The sequence below is a fragment of the Kwoniella botswanensis genome, chromosome 2, assembly GCF_036426115.1.
Source record: "Kwoniella botswanensis chromosome 2, complete sequence".
Taxonomy (NCBI): domain Eukaryota; kingdom Fungi; phylum Basidiomycota; class Tremellomycetes; order Tremellales; family Cryptococcaceae; genus Kwoniella; species Kwoniella botswanensis.
Genome location: NC_088600.1, coordinates 819,875 through 838,436, shown reverse-complemented (window position 1 = coordinate 838,436; position 18,562 = coordinate 819,875). Strand labels below are relative to the sequence as shown.

The window sequence follows — 18,562 nt, the reverse complement described above, 5'->3', positions numbered from 1 at the left end:
ACAAAACCATATTATATAAGTTACATAAGAAATCATAGTGTGATTTCATCAAACAATCATTCAGTTATTCATTTCACCATTTACCGTTCACCATTCACCGATTCTCAGGAAGTAGCAGGTCTGAAATCCAATTGACTAACGATCAGAGGCCAAACTATCACACACCACATATCATGACATGATCAGCACTTCGTATCTTACGGACGTGATGGGATCTTGACTGGGTAGAGATAGCATCCACTTACCCTCTTCAAAACCAACATGTTTACCATTCCTAATCTGTTGCCAAATTTGAGTCATAGTGTCTGATTTTTTGATTTCCGACCAATGTTTAAGGAAGAATGCGACTTGTACCTAATTTGATCGAAGCAATACCAACATCAGCATCAGCGTCAACATCAACATCAACATTCACATCAATCAAATCAACAGATATTATTGCTTGGACGGAATTACTGACCTTCCTGATGTCTTCGTAGGTATTACTAAACCTACTAAACACTTCCGCCGGTACGTTTCCAGCCGTCAACCCTGCACAGATATGTTGGAAAGCCCTCAACTTCAACGCGGGCAAGTCCAACTTGTCCGCTAACCTATATACAGCTTTGGCAGATACAGGTCTGGGTCCAAGTACATATATATCTTCATCTTCATCTTCCTCATCATCTTCATCGTCAGTGTAGGATGACGAGGTTCGAGGAGGTGGGGGTGGATCAATATCACGCTCGTACATCCATCTTGATATCCATTCTGAACGAGTTTTCGGATTTTCAGCGTCAGCCGAAGTGGAATTGACAGGATTGATCCCAGCGTTGTTGATGGTTGTAGAGGATGATCGACGAGGTATTTGATGTTCGAACGAGGATGATAGAGGGGCAAAATAGATTATATCGGTGTAGATCTAACAAGATGCATTAGATAATATTAGCCATATTCGACTGATTGTGTCAATAGCCATTGTCGGAAAGAGCATTCCATTGGCTATATCAAGCGAATTGGGAATAGAAAGGGAGAGAGGAAAGCAGTAGAGACACGGAGACAAACCAAAAGCGAAACCAAAGCACCAGCGTCCAACTCACCCAATACAAGACATTCCACCAAGTACTCCAAGCCGCATCCCTAATCACCACCCTTGTCTTCTTCGGTCCTACAGGAACTTTCGACTGCTTATTCCTGGTAGATGTAGAAGGCTTTGAACCAGATCTATTCGAGGTATTCGTACTACTTATCAAACTAGGTTCCTTCCTTTTAGTAGCGGTATCATCATTTGTTTTCTCTTCTTTATCCTTTTTCGGTTGTTGATGTTGATGGCTCTCTTCAGATTCTATAGTGACATTACCGACTGCTGCACCATCTTCCTCTTCCGCTTCCTGTTTGGTGTGAGGAACAGCCTCGGAAGAGCTGCTCGTGGACGTATCATCCTCTCTCGCTGTAATGGATGGTCTGCGGATTGAGGAGTTTCTACTTGTTGTCGTAGTAAGATGTAAATCACGTTCTCGATCGGGATCTGGTGCCAAGCTGGACTGTACATCATGAGAGCGAGAATTTGCTTCTCCATTGTACGATGAAGATGACTCTGCGAGGATCATCTCATCGTCCATATCTGAATCTGACAATACCGAAATATCATCATCGGAATCGTACTATATTGAAAAGCCGACACAATCAATGAGCTAATTTTTGCAAAATTCACTCTTTAAAAACGAGACAACTCACTTCTTCGTATATCCCTTCAACCTCTTTGAATCCACCGTGGAACATCGCATGGAAATAATCACACCTCCTTAACAATTTTTTGCTCGCGAAGATACTTCTCGGGGCGGACCTCGATCCTTTTCGAGGAGGTATGACGAATTCGACATCCGAGTATACTACATCCAGCCATCGCGACATCAGTCAATGTCAGTGATAGTGGCAAGGCAAGCAGATCGGATGGATTTAGTTACGGATCCATTGTACTCACGCGGGTCATCCAACAACGAACCAACACTACTGACCAATTCCTTGGGTACAACCCTCTTAATACCTCCAGCAGCTGATGTACCTCCTGCCACCCCTCCCGCAGAGCCATCAGCAGTGGACCATGCGCTGAGTCCACCTCCACTTCCCATCCTGCCTCCAGTGTTGGTACCCATTGTGTTCGTAGTGGGTTGTAGACCTACACCGAGCCATACTCCAGCAGGAGGTTGAGGTTGAGCCTGAATCGTGCAAACAATCATAAAACTATCTGACTGGAGTACTTGAGGATGTTGAAATAAGGCTTCTCGTTTGGCAAAAGCTTGCCATCCCCAATTAGCAGTTTTGACTGCGAAGGTATGATCAGATGCATCTTTAGATGCCAAAGCCTCTTGCTGTTGAGCGTTATTTCGACTGGTATTTGTACCTTGACCTGTACCGGATCTATTGGTGTTCTCGGTCGAGGAAAGTGGTAAAGGTCGTATTTCGAATTTAAACCACCATAATCCCTTTCTAACCCATTTGTTCTGAATGCACGAATCTCGCTCTTGACCTGTTGGCTACGAGAGTATACACATAATCACACCTCTGTCAGATTAACACATTTTCAGGCGTGACGGGCAAGGAGAAGAAAAATGACTAGTAAGTGATTTCAATACTCACCACACAAGACAAGTACAAGCTAACGTGATCACCAGCCGTCTGGGTGGAAGTTCCAGCATTAGGATACCACAGTACTTCCCATAAATTATCTGCATCTCCAAACACAGCAGATTTGATGCATTTGCTATATAGAAGAGCCCAATCCGTGTAAGCTTCGCGTACTTTGATTTGCTCGTACTCCCACTCCCATTCCCACTGAATGTATGTTTGATTATTTAGAGGAAACAATCGTTTAACTCACGATTTCTGTTCGCCCCTCGTACTCTCGTACATAGCTTTCAAACCTATCAATCTCCATTCGAGACATACCGATGTAGTCTCCTGAAACTCATGTCCTGGCGTTATGGCTGAGGTCGTCGTGGATGAGGAGGGGCCTGCGGGGGGAACAGCTTGGACTGGTTGATTGGTGAATGTATAGCGAGGTGGTGGGGGTGCGGACATGATGGATATATATGATTTTGATCCAAGATTTAGTATTGATCGTGGGCAGAGAGAGAGAGGAATGATCGATTCATGAGGATAGTGATAAGAATCAGCACGGATCATAGGAGGATGAGTACGACCGTAACGCCGTGATATGTTCGACGCTATGATCAACAACACTCCAACTCACCTTGAGCATGTTCCCTTGTAGTGTATGGCGGTGGGACACTTGTCATCTGGCGAGTCTCTGATATACTTGTCTCCTCTCTACGTGTGGTCGGTGAAGAAGATGTTTACTGTCACTGTGAAGCAAGATATCAGTTTGATGTTGATGATTGCTGTCAATTGTCGATTGTTGCAGCATAGACATACCGGTCACTTGGACGTGTATCGGTGGCGTCATAACCGGCTATCACTACTATCTGTATATACAACAACACACGGTTCTCTCAGAATCATCTTCGCATTCAAGCTAGTAAGAGGGAACAGCATACACCAAAGTGGAAGCTTGCAATCGCATCCATCTATGCTGTTCCGCATGCATTAGATCTTTACACAATCTGCATACGTTCGTCAATCAAGTAATACATATCGATAAAACATCAAGTCTTATCTTATATGAATCACCAGATCAATGATGTTTTTCAAATTTTCAATCACACTTAATCGTACACTACTAACAACTTGGATACTACTACAATGTTGATAATTCGTCTATTAAGAGAAAGAAAGGAAAAACATGTATGTAAACAAAAGAAAAAAAAAAACATATAAAGACGGTCCAAAGATCCTATCACTAGGCTAACCAATCTTTTCACTCTTTTCGATAGACATCTTCCAATGTTGATGATTTACTTGATTTATGTTATGTTATTTTGTTGAAGCGGAAGGATGTGAAAAGTGAAAAGATCGGATCGCGGGATGGATGAGGCGGTCGAGTATATGATTTTGATGATATTGACGATATGAGCGAGAAGAAAAGCGAAGAAGACGATATTAGTTGGTAATGGATGGGAGTGGAGGGTGAAACAGAGTGGATAGAGAAAGAAATTGTGTTGTTTGGTAATCTGTTTAGAAGTGAAGTGAGGGGCCGACTTTCATAAGTCAACATATACCCCATGTCCATACCTAAACTCGTAGAGCAGGTTTTTCCTTTGAGTCTCTAGCTTCTATACCAAATTCCAAAAAGAGCTAATGCCACTATAAGCGGCGGCGCTGCATTTTGGTTTTTTCGTTTGGTCGAGAAGCAAGATGGGTCGTAGTGGAAAAGGGACTCGGTATAGTCGATTGAAAGGGTTGAGTCGGAGAGATAAATAATTGTTTGTGCTGGATCCAGAAACAGAGATACAGAAAAACGAGGGATTAGGGAAAAGTCTCGGTGAGGCGCGAAAAGCTAAAACCTCAATTCATTTGGGAGTCGATTCAATGAAGAATCGACTAGATGAGACTTCCCGACTCGGCTCGTTTTTGCATTCTGTTCTGAGCACGAGCGACGGCTGGTGAGACACCTTGTCGCTTGGCTTCGACGAGCGGACCATCAGAGTGGATACCTTGTCGATGTCGTTCAAGATCGTGCAATCGGGAGAAACCACGTTTACAAGATGTGTGGGGACATTGATAAGGTTTTGGTCGCAGTGGGTTGTGGGTTTGGATATGAGACTGAAAGGCATCTAAGTTAGCAAACATGATAAAATAAGACAAACGATGACTACTCACTTTCAAGTTGAAAGCTCTGGCAAAAGCCCTACCGCAGATTTGACATTTATGTCTCTTCTTTGGGTCATCGGGAGTTTGACCGGGAACATATCCTCGACCGCCACCATGGGCGTTAGGGATCGGCATACCAGGTATCATAGGCTTGAGTTCTTCAAGACCAGTTCGGGGAGGTGGTGAGAACTCGGCAAGTTCATCTTCGCCTTCGTGTTCGCTACCGTTGTTTGAGACTGCTCGTCTCACTACAGGAGAAGGTTCTTGAGAGACGAAAGATGGTAGGCTGGCTGAAGTTGAAGTCTTTGACATTTGGATTGGGGTGAAATCTGGTACGCCGGCATATACGGGAGTCGAGGGGTATGGAGGGCTGTTCGCGGATAAGGTAGACGTCGGTGGTCTTGGGTAAGGGGCGAACTGTGGTACCGCAGAATCGAATGAGGATCGAGTGCTTGATGGTACAAAGTAGGTAGGCGAGGCAAAGGCTCTCTGTTGCTGAGCTTGAACCCTGGCAACATCGGCGGCTTGAAGATGGGCTTGAGCCTGAGCGTGCAAAGCGGCTTGAGATGATTGAGGGTGGTAGGTGAATGAACCGGTAGGTTGGCCCCAATTGGATACTTGTTGACTCACACCATAGTAAGGGACAGGTCCGGGCTGAGGTTGGTAAGCAAGCATGTTATTGTTATTATTATTGCTAGTGTCTTTGTAAAGAGACGCTTCATTAAATTCACCGGGACCCGGCATTAAGAGGTTGCTGTTGTTACAAGAGGCGAAGAGAGCGTCGAATTGATCTTCTTGGACTCCAGTGGCGAGTGCCCTGTAGTGGTGATATCTTTGAAGGTGATGAAGACTCAATGCTTCAGCGGTATCAGCGTCACTGTGGTTGATTGAGTTCAATGCTGCCAATTGAGGAATCGAGGGAATCTCGATGTTGGATGATTTGGGTGAGATAAGGGTAGTTGAGGTGGGTGTACACGTGGACGCGACGGGTGATTGATCTAGATCCAAATCGAAGGAGACCTTGGGTGTTTGCACTTTCTCTTCGCCGATAGGTAATGCGTCAAGCAAGATGGATCGAGGTGAGAGATGAGTGAATGAATCAAAGTGATCAAAGTCCAATCCTCCAGTCTCTGATGAAGGTGGTGAAGGGAAGATCAAGTTTGGATTGAGTTTGTTATCGGTATCGAAGGAGAAGGGGACGAGAGAAGGGTGCTCTGCCATCGACGACATTGACGGACGATGTCAGGGAGTGAGGTTTGATATCGAGTTTATGTGTTGATATGTTCTGTCAGAGAGAATGAGATGTAAGGTTTTTTGTCGATGAAGGTATGTCTGGTTCAATTATTGTCTGGGTGTGAAAGGAAGTTGACACTGACTATTTGAATGCGGGTTGTTGGCAGGGTGCGAGGGTGAAGTATATATATATATATGTATGTGAATATAGTGTTGACGTTGTCAGTAGTGTTGCTACGGAGTGTTGAAGAGATTTTATCCCAAGTGAAAGAGGGATGATGGGAGGGTGGGGTTGTTATAGGTGAGATGGAAAGAGTGAAAGAATGGAAGAATGAAAAAGGATGAGAGAGTGGGTGCAAGCAGGATAAACAAGAGTGAAAAAGGAGAGGGGAGTGGGAAAAAGGTAAAGGAGAAAAGGGAAAGGGGGTTCAATTACAAAGGCGATGCAGTGATTATGCGGGTAATTCGTTTATTCCTCTATGGGAGTGACGTGATTAAGCTATTGCCCTACAGGGTAATAGCACATCCCACCATACAACCCAAGTTTCCGGGAAAACTATCTTGTTTGTCTTCTGAAAACTTGACTTACCTTTGTGGCACCCCCTTTCCAACTGTCTGTTTTACGTCTGTGATTGCATCGAGAACATTTCTATTTATGGCTGCACATGTGAGACAAAAGGATAAACTCTCGGTAACTGCTCAATTTGGAGTCTGGGTTCGTGTCGGACGGTAGGAAGACCGTGTACTCTATCACCGTTGCTATGTCATCAGCTATGCTATGCGTGAATGCAAATGCAACAACGATACAAGCGAGGTGAACTGGGGTTGGGAGGTTCTGAGATGAAAACGTGAATGATTTCGTATGCTCTGCTACAAATTGAAGAAAAGAGGGCTAGCGTACTTGACTACAGAAGACCTAGTTAGAGCATATAAATGTTCATGTTCCTCACTGTCGGATGGCACATCTGGATTTGTTCCTGCCTTTCGTCATGAATAGTACGATTCTTTACCGCTTTAGTGTACCTCATGCACATTCTAGACCATCCTTAGTGCGATGGGTTGGTCGTCAAGGAACTTTCTTTGTTTGGCAAGAGGCAAGAACATCATCACAATCTCGATGCGCGATTCGTCGTGTCGCCTAGTCACGATCCAGAATGTATCACCGCCTATCGGAGCCCATTTCTCCGATACCTCTCTCTTCCTACATCCGCGTGCATCCGGGAATCGCGGATTATTTTCTCTGAGAGGAGCAAAATGTGACGTTTCAGAAAACGATCGTCTGTCAATTTTTATTGACATAACGTTATGCCAATTTATCAGATACGGCCGAGAAAGATGAGTACTGCATTCCCCAGTTCTCACACTGTGATGCAATGCAGCTTTGGAGCTCTAACTCACATAGGAAGATCCCTCCTTTACGGAGAACATACAGTATGGCATGACACTGCTCACAGCTTTTTAAACTGTACTGTGACTATCGACTGGGGATGGCATCGCTATCCGTAGTCTTGTCAATTCCATCCCGAGGTGTTGGATAGACTGCGAGAGGATGATCTGCGCAGTCAGGATAAACTTATGTGAAACGTCCTTCTGGAATTTCTGTCGGTTGTGACAAGCTTTCCCTCACCCATTCACTTGCCGCTGTGCATGTTTGTAAAAAGGATCTTTGAACAATCGACATGCATATTTCTGTGACCTTACATACACGATTGCACGAGGATAGAAAAAAAGATAGAGGAGATATGTCAGATCTCCGCGCGTACGCGTATCACAACGAGATATTAACTCGCTTCACTTTCACTCGTAATGTTCGCTATTCTCCCTCACTCTCAACGGAGTATGAAGTGACAGTATGGCGATTCCTCCCCCTCTTCCTGATGGACAGCATCCCGATCCTGCCTCTGTTCCAGAAGCAGCACCAGAGGCAGGTCCATCTACACCTAAATATCACCTCAGTCAAACATTGTCAGCTCATAGTCGAGCTGTAACCGCTTTGAGGTTTTCGAATGATGGAGAGACGTTGGTCAGTGCAGGTGAGTACAAAATTCTCCACACATTTGTAATATGTTTATCGATGGGGCTTGCTTGCTGATCCATGTGATCTATAATAGGCGCAGATGGGTATCTACATTTCTGGTGAATCTTTTGACTTTTTGGGATAATCCGTTTGCTGTATTGACTTTTTCGATACGAGAAGGAACGCACATTCCGGTGAATACCTAAGAGGTTTTCGGGCCCATAAGACAGGTAAGTCTCACTATCACTATCGTCCAAAATACCATATCATCGATATACGCCAGCAAATGATCTTAGGTTAATCTGAGATACAGGTATAAACGACATATCCATATCTCCCGATTCTCTGTACATCTCAACAGCTTCCGATGATAACACCTCCCTTATATTCCCGCTTCATCCTCCACCTGTTCCTCGGCCCCAGAATGCGAACGAACCTCTCAAAACATTAATTGGGCATACAGCACCAGTCTTATCTATATCATTCTCGCCCAAATCGAATTTACTAGTAACAGGCAGTTTCGACGAATCAGCTATAATTTGGGATGTGAGAAGAGGGAAGATATTGAGGAATCTGCCGGCTCATGCGGATGCGATTTGGTGTGTTGGGTGGGACCATGAGGGCGCGATGGTTCTAACGGCTAGTGCGGATGGTTTGATGTGAGTGTTTCGTCAATTCTGGTTGTCCATCCGTGAGGAACATAAGAAATAGATTTGTGAATGAAGGGTTGAGCCAGCAGGGTGTGAGACAGACGTGTTGTCTGTGTCCAAGGATAGATTGTGTTGTTGTTCCTTTAAGCTTGAGCTGACACCTTTTCCCGTCGCTTAGTCGACTATGGGACGTAAACAGTGGACAGTGCCTGAAAACACTCGATAACGATACCAACTCGCCTGTGTAAGTTATTATCCACTCCAGTCCTTGATTCCTTCATTATTACACATCTTGACACCGAGGCTTTGATTACTCACAGCTCATACGCCTCTTTCACCCCTTCGTCATATTTCCTACTTTCCTCCACGCTCTCATCGACATTGAGGATATACAACATCCATACATCCAAGGTTCTCAAAACCATACAGGCTCCGGGGGTTTATATAAGTGAGAAATATCCTTGTCCCGCCATAATATTCGAATCTCCACCTGTGTCGCAAGAACAAGAACAAGATCAAGATCAGGATGGGATGGATATAGACCATAATGATAATGGTATCACAAATGGTAATATGAAGAAGAGCAAAGAATCGAATCCAGCTTTGATAGTAGCCGGATCGGAAAATGGCAAAATCGTCATATGGGATTTACAATCCAAGAATGTCTGTCAGGTATTACAGGGACATTTGAATACGGTCGTCGCGATTGCTGTGAGTGATATTAGACCTATCAATGATGGAACGACGGGAGAAGCTGATCATGATGTCGTTTGTATTTAGGTACACCCGAATGGACGTATAATAGCTAGCGGAAGTCTGGAACCTGAGAAGAGTATAAGGGTATGGAGAGTTGATTGAGCGCAGTATCAAGATGAGCTTTGAGTCATTGAGGGATTTCAGGCTTTGTTTTCGGTCATACCTATACAGATACGGTATCGAGGGGTTGATCATTAATTATCGATGAAGTAGGATGATTCCAATTTGTTGTATAAACCTTGACAATGTAAATATAGACAATAATGCATCTCATACTCATCGTGCACAGACAGAGTCAACCGACTTTCATTAACCACTCTTATCATCTCTGGGATGTTGGACAATTCAAAGAAAAAAGACTCATAATCCCATAAAAATGCATCATCACCTCATATAGAACAATTTACAAACCAACTTTACCTCCTTTACCTCTTACACCTTTCAATACATTATCCACCCAATCTTTCTCTTCCCTATCTACCAATACGAAATCGCCCCCGACCCCTCCCCCTTGGGTGTTAGTGTCAGGGGGTGAATCTTTCTTCTCGAAGAATAAACCTGATTTGGAAGGTGAGGAATTATCATATGGTAAGTTGAATATCTGAGCGGTAGTCTTGGAAGTCGAGTTGGACAATGGGTGTGGTTTTGATTGGGTTTGGGATTGGTTTAGGTTGGAGGAAGTTGATGAGATTAGTTGATTACGGGTTGGTGTGGATGGGTAGAGTAATCGTTGGGATTGAGATTGGGATTGGGAGGATGAGGAGGGAGTTGAGGATGAGGCGGGGGAGTATGAACGTGTCTAAATGGGGTTGATAATATGATTAGTATATTTTCTATATTTGCGCGCAAGATAGGTAGACAGCAACAAGAGTACTATCCGATCTGAGGAAGACTACTCACCAATGGAGAAGATACTTTCGAGGGCGTCAGTATCAAATTTTGCCTTATAGGAGGGATATACTCCTGTGGGTATTGTATTGATATTGTGGATTCGATTATATTCCAAATCAATATACTTGAAATGAGGAATTCTATGCCGTAAGTATATTGAGATCAGCTTAACTCTCAATCGTGAGGTGAAAAGCTGACTTACCAATCACATAAATCGCATTTTCACCCCAGCTCTCTTCCCTCCCTTTCCTCCCTTGCAGGTACCCATCCGATAGCTTGATGATGATTGACCGAATAGTGATATAAGCTGAGAAATACCCTTTGACCAATTGGAATAAGAATAGGATGAATAGGTTGGACTTCAATCTCGTTCGAGCGAGAGAGGGTGAGAGTGGTTTGAATAATGTAGAGAGACCAAAGGGCAGTGAGGATGAGGACGGGGATGTCATTTTGTTCGTGGAAGATGACGAATTAAGGTGATAGTACTGTACGAATTAGTAGATAGGAAGAAGTTTAACAGAACTTGACGAGGTAAGAGGTTATTACTTCACGTCACTCGTCTATCTTGACTGAAATTCGATCGAGCGATATAAATTACGTAAATGAGACAGACACTGAAATCTCCACTCCTGCTGTATGTTTTATCGTATAGCTCATACGCTCCAATAACTTACTCGAATACTGCATAGTCAAGAGTAACAGCACAATCGCATGATACATGATATACAGATAGTATATATACGTTAATACACAAGATACACAAAGAAACGAATGAAACTAAAAATACGGGATGTAACATAACATGAACAATACGATCTTTTAATATCTGAAGGAAAAAGATAAGACATGATCCTTCCATTTTTATTCTACCTAATCATCGACGACCACAATCGCATCATGTACACTAGACCCCTGTGTAGATCTCGAATTCGATCTCACCCTATTCAACTGCAACCCGCCTTTGATTGAGATTCCCTTGAACTCGATCTTATCATCGCATGACCAAGAGGTAATCCACCCGAACCTGAACCTGATCGAGACCTTTCTCTCTCCCTCGGAGAATGAGTAGGTAACGGTTGTGGTACATTACCGTCCCCGTTTCCATCTTCATCTTCATCCCCGGACAAATCGATGATATTCTCAGCTTCGAGAAGCATCTTCCTCTTCTGAGGACTTATACTACCACTACTTGGTCTAGGTCTTTCCGTTCCAGATTGCTGTAAAGGTTGATCTTTATCATTGACTGTTGGCTGAGATTGTGGTTGTGCTTCATTCCGATTGAAGATGTTGATCCGTAATGGAGGTACTTCCGGGATATTTTGAGTGCCAGGTACTTCACTTTGTTCTGTAAGGGATTGAGGAGGCGGATAATGTAATCCATCTTCTGCGGCGGATACTGCAGGTTCCTCAGCTGCGGGCAGTACATGCGGAGGTGGCTGTCGAGGTGAGATGGACTTGTTGGAATTCACCGTGGAATTCACCGGTGAAGTCGATTTGACCAATGGAGCAGAGTTCGGAACGATCATCGAAGGAGGGGATTTAGTAACTGTCTGAGGTGGATAGACTTGTGGGACAGGCGGCGATGGTACGGCGGTAGGTGGAGTAGGACTATTACCATTGCTATGATCATTACCATTCGACCTAGGTTCAAGGTATTGAGGAGTAGGCACTGGATCGGACATCCTGGCAGTCTGAGGTTGAGGTAAAGGATGAGTGACAGGTGAAGGATAAGCCGTCTGAGGTCCACTGCCATTACCGTTAAACATTCTTTGGGTGGATGAAGAAGGCGTGTGAACATGATCTTCTCCTACAGCTGTCGTCGTAGTAGGGTGAATGTCAGATGGTCTGACTTTCCTTCTCTTTCTCGAACTTCCTTCACCTCCTTCGTCGATATCATCTCTCACGAAATCCTCAGGTAAGATCGGAGCGATGAATTTGGAACATTCCAATAAGACCACATCGGTCGAATGTCTTAGATTGACCATTATTGGTTTTTCAGCATATTCATTGATGGTCGATCGATAATCGATATATTGATCAGTTCCAACTTGTTCTACATAGCAGAAAGGAAGAGTCAACGCCGAACCATCCCAGTCGTCCAAAGTGGAAGGGTTTATGCTTACCCTTAAATTGTACTCTAACTTCAACACCTTTCAGATAGTATTTCGCCTCTTTGACTGTACAGCAAGGACATCTCCAGAAAGTCTTATTACCTCCGGTACCATTTTCTTCATCAATCGTCTTATGTATTTGAGCCAATAATTCAGGAGGCGCTTTCACACAATATGAATGATACGATTGATTACACTTCGCACATTCAATCGTCGCACCAAACCTTTCATTATCGTATGTTGACTCGGGTTGACCACATATGCAGTGAAATTCCCTCGGATAAGATTGAGTGATGATTAATTTGGGTTTTCTACCTCTTGTTCTCTTCTCTCTTCCTGCTGTACCATTCAGTCCATTCGTGCCGTTGCCATTACCGATGGATGTGGACGATAAACCATTATGATACTTGATACAATCTTGTAATCTTCTGAACAACCATTTGATGTAAACTACTCTTTCACCCGTATGAATATTCGTAGCATCCAATAATAAAGGTAAATTATATATCTTTCGAATGGTATGTTGGATCTTCTCAGTATCTTTCGAATAAGGTTGACAAGTCTCATCTAACGGGTCGATTGTTTTGAGTATCACCGTAGAGTATCGTAAAGCCATTTCGACAATTTCTTTGGCAACTTTGAATTCAGGAGGGACAATCTTGAAATTCCATCTTTCCGATACCACAACCGATCCAAAGTCATTCAATGAAGGTGATAAACCAGGAAGGAGTCGCTGACACATTTCACATTGATAGGGGTTATTAGCGTATTTAGGTGAGATCCCTACACATTTCGGATGATATTCTCCCAAACAATTTTGACAAGTGACCATGACTGCTCCGGACATCCCTCGACAGAAACACACGAATTCATCATTTGGTTCGTCATCTTCGGGCGATAAGTGCGTCTCAAATTCCCTCTTGAGATAATTCATCGTACTGGCGACTTTCGCTATTGGGACTTCCAAAACAGAGGATATCTCCCATTGCCATTGGTTGTGGTGTTCTAATTCCGCTTGCAATTCTATGATTTCGGGTATCTCAACTCGGTTGATAGGTGCCGAAGCTATTGAGACGTTCTTGCATAGTCGCGAAGCAGCCAGTGCGGATCCATTAGACGACAAGAAGTTCTTGGCTGAGGCTTGCCAGTTCAAGACGGTCTTTCGAATACTTTCAAGTTGGCGCATCTTGTCCGTCGAAACAGGTATGAGCTCTTTTCCCTCTATGAGCTCCGATATCTCCTCGATCTTGATGCGAGGAGCATTGAATAGTCGATCTACAGCATTTAACCATTCTGCACCCCTTTGCCTGCGTTTCTTCAGCTCAGCGATCGTAGGATGATCTTCAGGTATACCGTACTCTTCAGCTTGATCTAGCAGTTTGACCGTATCATCGAATTCAAGAGTTCGATCGTCCACTTCTTCCTCGACTTTCCTGAACCACGACAATCGATTGACGATATTGGCTATAGCGGTAATCTCCGGTAGATCAAGGTTCAGGCTTTCTCCCAAGATCAGAGCGGTCTTACATTTCTCAAGATCTAAGGTGCTTTCAGGAGTCGACAGGATGACCGTAGCTTCAGATTGGAAATTCTGAATGTTTAATAGGGTTTGTCGAAGTTGAAGTATCTCCGGAGCATCAAAGGCCAGCTTTTCGCCTTCATGAAGAAGAGCAGATAGGTTTTCCGGACTTCTGTCGATGTTCATCTCTTCATCTTCATCCTCCTCCTTCTTCCCTTTCCTTCTTCTACCGGCACTTTTCCTGGTGACGAGAAGCGATACTCTTTCTACCCAGCTATTCGCTCGATCTACCAAAGCTCGAAGACTCTGTACTTCGGGCATGGGGTAAGCAATCTTCTCGCCGTCCGCTACGAGAGCACGCATAGATTTTAACGCTGGTCGAGGTGTTCCTAGCAGGGTATATAGTCTGGCTCGCCAAGCATCCGGTTGAGCAGCTCGAGCAGCGATTATGGCTAGTATCTCTTCCAGCTGGGCCTCGGTGTATCGCTTCCTCAGCGTCTTCTTCGATTGGGGGCAGGAACAAAGCTGATCCGCATGATCAAGACAAGCGACTAGTTTCGTACAAGTACAAGTAATCTGGGCAAGGTAACAGAATGATTTGCAGACTGAACATTGATATTGTTCTTCCGAACCGTCTTCTTCTGTTTGAGTTTCCGCCAAGGAAGGGAAAGTCAGACGAAGTTGGTTTCGACGACGAGTCTCGTCTTCAACCATAACCGACAGGTTATCCTTAAGCCTACAACCTCAGAATGAGCTCGGTTCGGGCAAAGTCATCAATCCTACTCACCACAAGGCAGTTCTGATGGTCTCAGAGTATAGCGTGATAGTGATCAGAAGTTCGTTATGAGAGAAGACAGGTGGTTTCAGGTGCTGCTGATATCGCATCACTGCTTCTCTGCCATCAGGCAGCCAATCGGGCAACGCGAAATTGACAGCTTCGTTCATGTTGATCTGGATTCATTTCGTTTGATCAGTACTGATTGAGGATCATTACGACAAATTAGAACTCACACCATGGTTGAAGCCGCAATGATAGGCTTTAGGGAAAGTTATAACGAATTCGTTAGGTCGTTGATCGCATGCGACAACCTTGACGCCGGCCTCTTTGACTCGACCCGGATTCATCATAGTGACCAGTTGAAAGAGAAGCCCGGGTTGTTGTTCGAATAATTCGGGAGCCTCGGACTTCATGGCTTGTTCGAATTTCTCGGCATCGGATCCTGGTACCCCATACCAAGTTTTGGTTTCTCCCCAATACACTGCACACGGTCAATGAGCTACACGCCTTGTCGGACCATACACGGAAAGCTCACTGTAATTAACACTATACGTATAGTGATCCTCGTTATGCCAACAGAAGGTGGAGAACATCATTCCGAGATATATCCACGGTACAGTCATACCTGAGATATCAGATCGGATATAGCGTAGTAGTCTATGACAAGGATCAAGTCAGTGACGCTTAACCTCAAAGGGAGATACTTACGAATCAGGCAATATAGGCATATTGTTCAGGTTCCAACCATCAGCAGCATAGGGATCAAGCGGATGGGTCTCCATCGTAGGTCCAGCACTATACAATAAAAGCTAATCAGCCGCTGACCGAAGGTCTTAGGCTAGCTTCACTCACCTCCCGTGAGTGGTCGAATGCACGTCGGCGCCATACTCCACTTCAACCGTATCAGTCTGACTTTCCGTCAACCTCCAGAACTCTCTCTCAACATCATCTTCGGTGACTGTGACTTTACCGAAATTCCTAGCAAGGGGGTTCGCAGGTTTACTTGGCATTTGTGGGGATACGTGGCTAGCACTGTTAGTCCTAGAGGGAGACGATGAGGTAGATGATGGGACAGGGCGATGGCGATTCCACCAATGCCATGAGAAAGAAGCATCTCTTGCTTGGAACGAAGCTACAGAATGATCTTCCCCTTCGCCAAATCCGAAATCATCGCCTTGACTGAGTAGACAAGATGTACAGAACCATTCCTCGTTGGCGGGCACGGATGACAATGGTGGATCAAGACAGTATGTGTGGAATCCTACAAGCATCCATATTAGCTGTTGAACCGAGTACAGGAATCACTTGGCACGCACCTCTATCGCATCCATCGCATAGTAGGATCTTTTCTGCCGTATGACCATAACGACATATCTCGCAGATCTGCACAAATACATTAAGCATCAATCTCTCTTAGAAATGTGGGACCCACTCACGTCGCCTTTCTTGTATACTGGTGTTCCGTCCTTTCCCTTCTTCGGTGATCCATCTGATGAAGTTTCGGCATCGCTCAACTCACTTTCACTTCCATCCCGATTCGAAAATCCAGGGACTTTGATCGTGAAGGTGGTCAGAGAGGGCGTAGCTGATGACGGCCTTTCAATCTCAGCAGCAGCTTGAAGTCCATTGACATCGGATAAAGGTGCAGCACTCAGGGGCAAAGATTGAGGATCCACACCCAGACTTGCACCTGACATCCTACTGCTAGTTCGGGTTCGTGGACTAGTTTTGATCGATCCCATCCTCCCTACCGAACGAGGTTGACTGGGTGAAGGGGGAGCATCCGTACTGAAAGCTGGCGGTTTCACATTCCCGTTTGTATTGCCGTTTAACGGGGTTAGAGGTGATACGGAAGCGGATTTTGCTCTCACCGAATAATTATCGAATGGTAGAACAATCTTCATATATGCTTCTCTAACTTGAGGGATCCAAGTCGATTTCAACCCTAACGAATCAGTGATCTTCGACCATGTCTTCGTTCTATCCAATTCCAAATAACCTCCTGATCTGTTGACTTCCTTTCTCAATTTCCATACATCCAAAGGTTGTCTTTCGATCGTCGGTATAGTAATTTCTTCCTTGTTGTTTGATTGATTATGAAACATTGATAGTTGTTCTAAGAAGTTGATCTTTGCCCTTGAAGCAGCTTCCAGCTTATTCAACTTCTGTAGACGAGTCCTGAATCTAAACGTTTCCGAATCTAGTACGAAAGGCATTTTCCATCCTTCAGGCGGAACGATCTTACATATTCCGTAAGGTCTCGCATCGTCCGTTATAGATGCTATGTAACCCATACAATCTGTAAACTGCTCTTTCGTGGGATAGTAGGTTGGACATTCGTCTATCTCGAATAGACGAGGTGTATTCCGAGGAGCAGGATGCCTTGGAGCCTCTTGACGTACAGATGAAGGGTTGAACGGCGGATTGACCACCACCGGTCTATGTAGTGGGTTACGCTGAGCGGAAGGTCCAGCAATAGGTTGAGGCTGCTGTTGAATCTGAGCAGAGGAAGGTAAAAAGGATGTTGCAGTCGGTCCACTATTCAGTTGAATGGGAGTACCAGCACGATCCAGCTTAGTCAAAGCGTTGACTTTTGATTTCCTCTGACTCCTCTGTAATTCACCTTCGTTAGCGAAATACGTCGGGGCAGGAAGTACTTCTGGATAATTCAAGGAGGTGGTGAAAGTGGGTTTACGACGACTAGATTCGGACGGTGAATTTTTGATAGATGGTCTGTTCCCTTGACCTGGCTCCGAGATACTTCCATTTGAAGTCACCCTCGTGAACGATCTCGGTTTCACCGCACCTCCCATTCGACTTCTGGAAACGGATGAAGGCGTAGATACGGTTTCGCCTTGTGACATTCTGAATCGGTATGTATATGTATTGTTGGTGTTGGATGGTGAAAAAGAAACTCAATCAGGATGTCGGTCGTATGGTTTGTGGAGGCGGAAATATACGTATGTTGGCGGATCGGAATACGCCATATATGTTGGTAATGTCGATTCGACCTAAACCTGAACCTGAAGAGGAAAAGGAAAAGATGGAAAGAGTTGCTGTCAGTCGAGCACGGGCGTTGCTGTCTAGACCAAAGGACCTATGTTACAAAGAAAGAAGAGGATGAAGAATGAGAATGAAAGAGTGATTTGGAAAAGAGATTTTCCTGCTTGGTTGACTGACCCGGTGATCGTTGATTCGTTTAACTGGGTTTAATCGTTTATCATTTAGCATTATCTACACTTTTATCCTTTTCTCCCACTCAATCCCAGGATAACGTACACTTGTCCTTGCCGGAGTTTATCAGGTAAAGCATATACACTCCTACCATTTAGTAATACGACGTGGTTTTGATTCCGTCTTGACACGGCCAGGCCCAGCGCCCAGGCCCGGTCCCAATGATCAACCGTTATATGCGATCAAACAACAACGTTGTCCTCCTACACGCACGCGCACATAACAGCTGGGTCACCTCAAACATCCATAGCAGCACCAGCACTCTCACTCTCACTCACACCCCAATTTAAGCATATCCTCGACACTTCACCTTCACCATCCGACATCTCTCACAGGGATCAGCAAAGGGAAAACCATTGTAGGGGGCTCATCTTGATTTGATCCACTGGATAACCGCCAAGATTGATCACGATTGAGTGATTAGTGGTTTAGTTCAGGTTCAACACTTTTGTACTTGTTTGTGCACGGAGCCCGAAAAAACAGCGAACAGCAACCGTTCATCCATTGACAAAGCATACCTCATTAATCCGTCTATCTTATACCACAACATTTAATGACAGTTCTAGTGGAAGGAAAGGAAAGGATTAGCAAGTAGATACTATCGATAGAAACGTCCATATCCAA

General features: G+C 44.5%; 5 protein-coding genes across 5 annotated transcripts; 1 reads left to right on the top strand and 4 right to left on the bottom strand.

The window, feature by feature from the left end:
• Window positions 1-104: 104 nt before the first annotated feature.
• L199_007201 (uncharacterized protein) lies at window positions 105-3,060 on the bottom strand (the record flags this gene model as incomplete). The annotated part of the gene is made up of 10 exons (XM_064892896.1): window positions 105-154; window positions 246-354; window positions 461-901; window positions 1,080-1,643; window positions 1,717-1,871; window positions 1,964-2,026; window positions 2,165-2,329; window positions 2,396-2,516; window positions 2,620-2,743; window positions 2,861-3,060. 10 exons carry the CDS (start codon window positions 3,058-3,060, stop codon window positions 105-107), a joined length of 1,992 nt encoding a protein of 663 aa, XP_064748968.1.
• Window positions 3,061-4,479: 1,419 nt separating this feature from the next.
• L199_007200 (uncharacterized protein) lies at window positions 4,480-5,979 on the bottom strand (the record flags this gene model as incomplete). The annotated part of the gene is made up of 2 exons (XM_064892895.1): window positions 4,480-4,701; window positions 4,759-5,979. The coding sequence occupies 2 exons, from the start codon at window positions 5,977-5,979 to the stop codon at window positions 4,480-4,482; spliced, it is 1,443 nt and encodes a 480-aa protein (XP_064748967.1).
• Window positions 5,980-7,834: 1,855 nt separating this feature from the next.
• On the top strand, window positions 7,835-9,507 carry L199_007199 (uncharacterized protein; the record flags this gene model as incomplete). Its single annotated transcript, XM_064892894.1, has 7 exons — window positions 7,835-8,015; window positions 8,094-8,118; window positions 8,180-8,229; window positions 8,313-8,658; window positions 8,828-8,893; window positions 8,970-9,360; window positions 9,430-9,507. The coding sequence occupies 7 exons, from the start codon at window positions 7,835-7,837 to the stop codon at window positions 9,505-9,507; spliced, it is 1,137 nt and encodes a 378-aa protein (XP_064748966.1).
• Window positions 9,508-9,808: 301 nt separating this feature from the next.
• Window positions 9,809-10,745, bottom strand: L199_007198 (uncharacterized protein; the record flags this gene model as incomplete). The annotated part of the gene is made up of 3 exons (XM_064892893.1): window positions 9,809-10,204; window positions 10,306-10,436; window positions 10,499-10,745. 3 exons carry the CDS (start codon window positions 10,743-10,745, stop codon window positions 9,809-9,811), a joined length of 774 nt encoding a protein of 257 aa, XP_064748965.1.
• A 421-nt stretch (window positions 10,746-11,166) lies between these two features.
• Window positions 11,167-17,568, bottom strand: L199_007197 (uncharacterized protein; the record flags this gene model as incomplete). The annotated part of the gene is made up of 10 exons (XM_064892892.1): window positions 11,167-11,255; window positions 11,315-12,349; window positions 12,420-14,662; window positions 14,714-14,877; window positions 14,938-15,185; window positions 15,240-15,361; window positions 15,413-15,499; window positions 15,557-15,965; window positions 16,021-16,087; window positions 16,141-17,568. 10 exons carry the CDS (start codon window positions 17,566-17,568, stop codon window positions 11,167-11,169), a joined length of 5,892 nt encoding a protein of 1,963 aa, XP_064748964.1.
• Window positions 17,569-18,562: the final 994 nt, after the last annotated feature.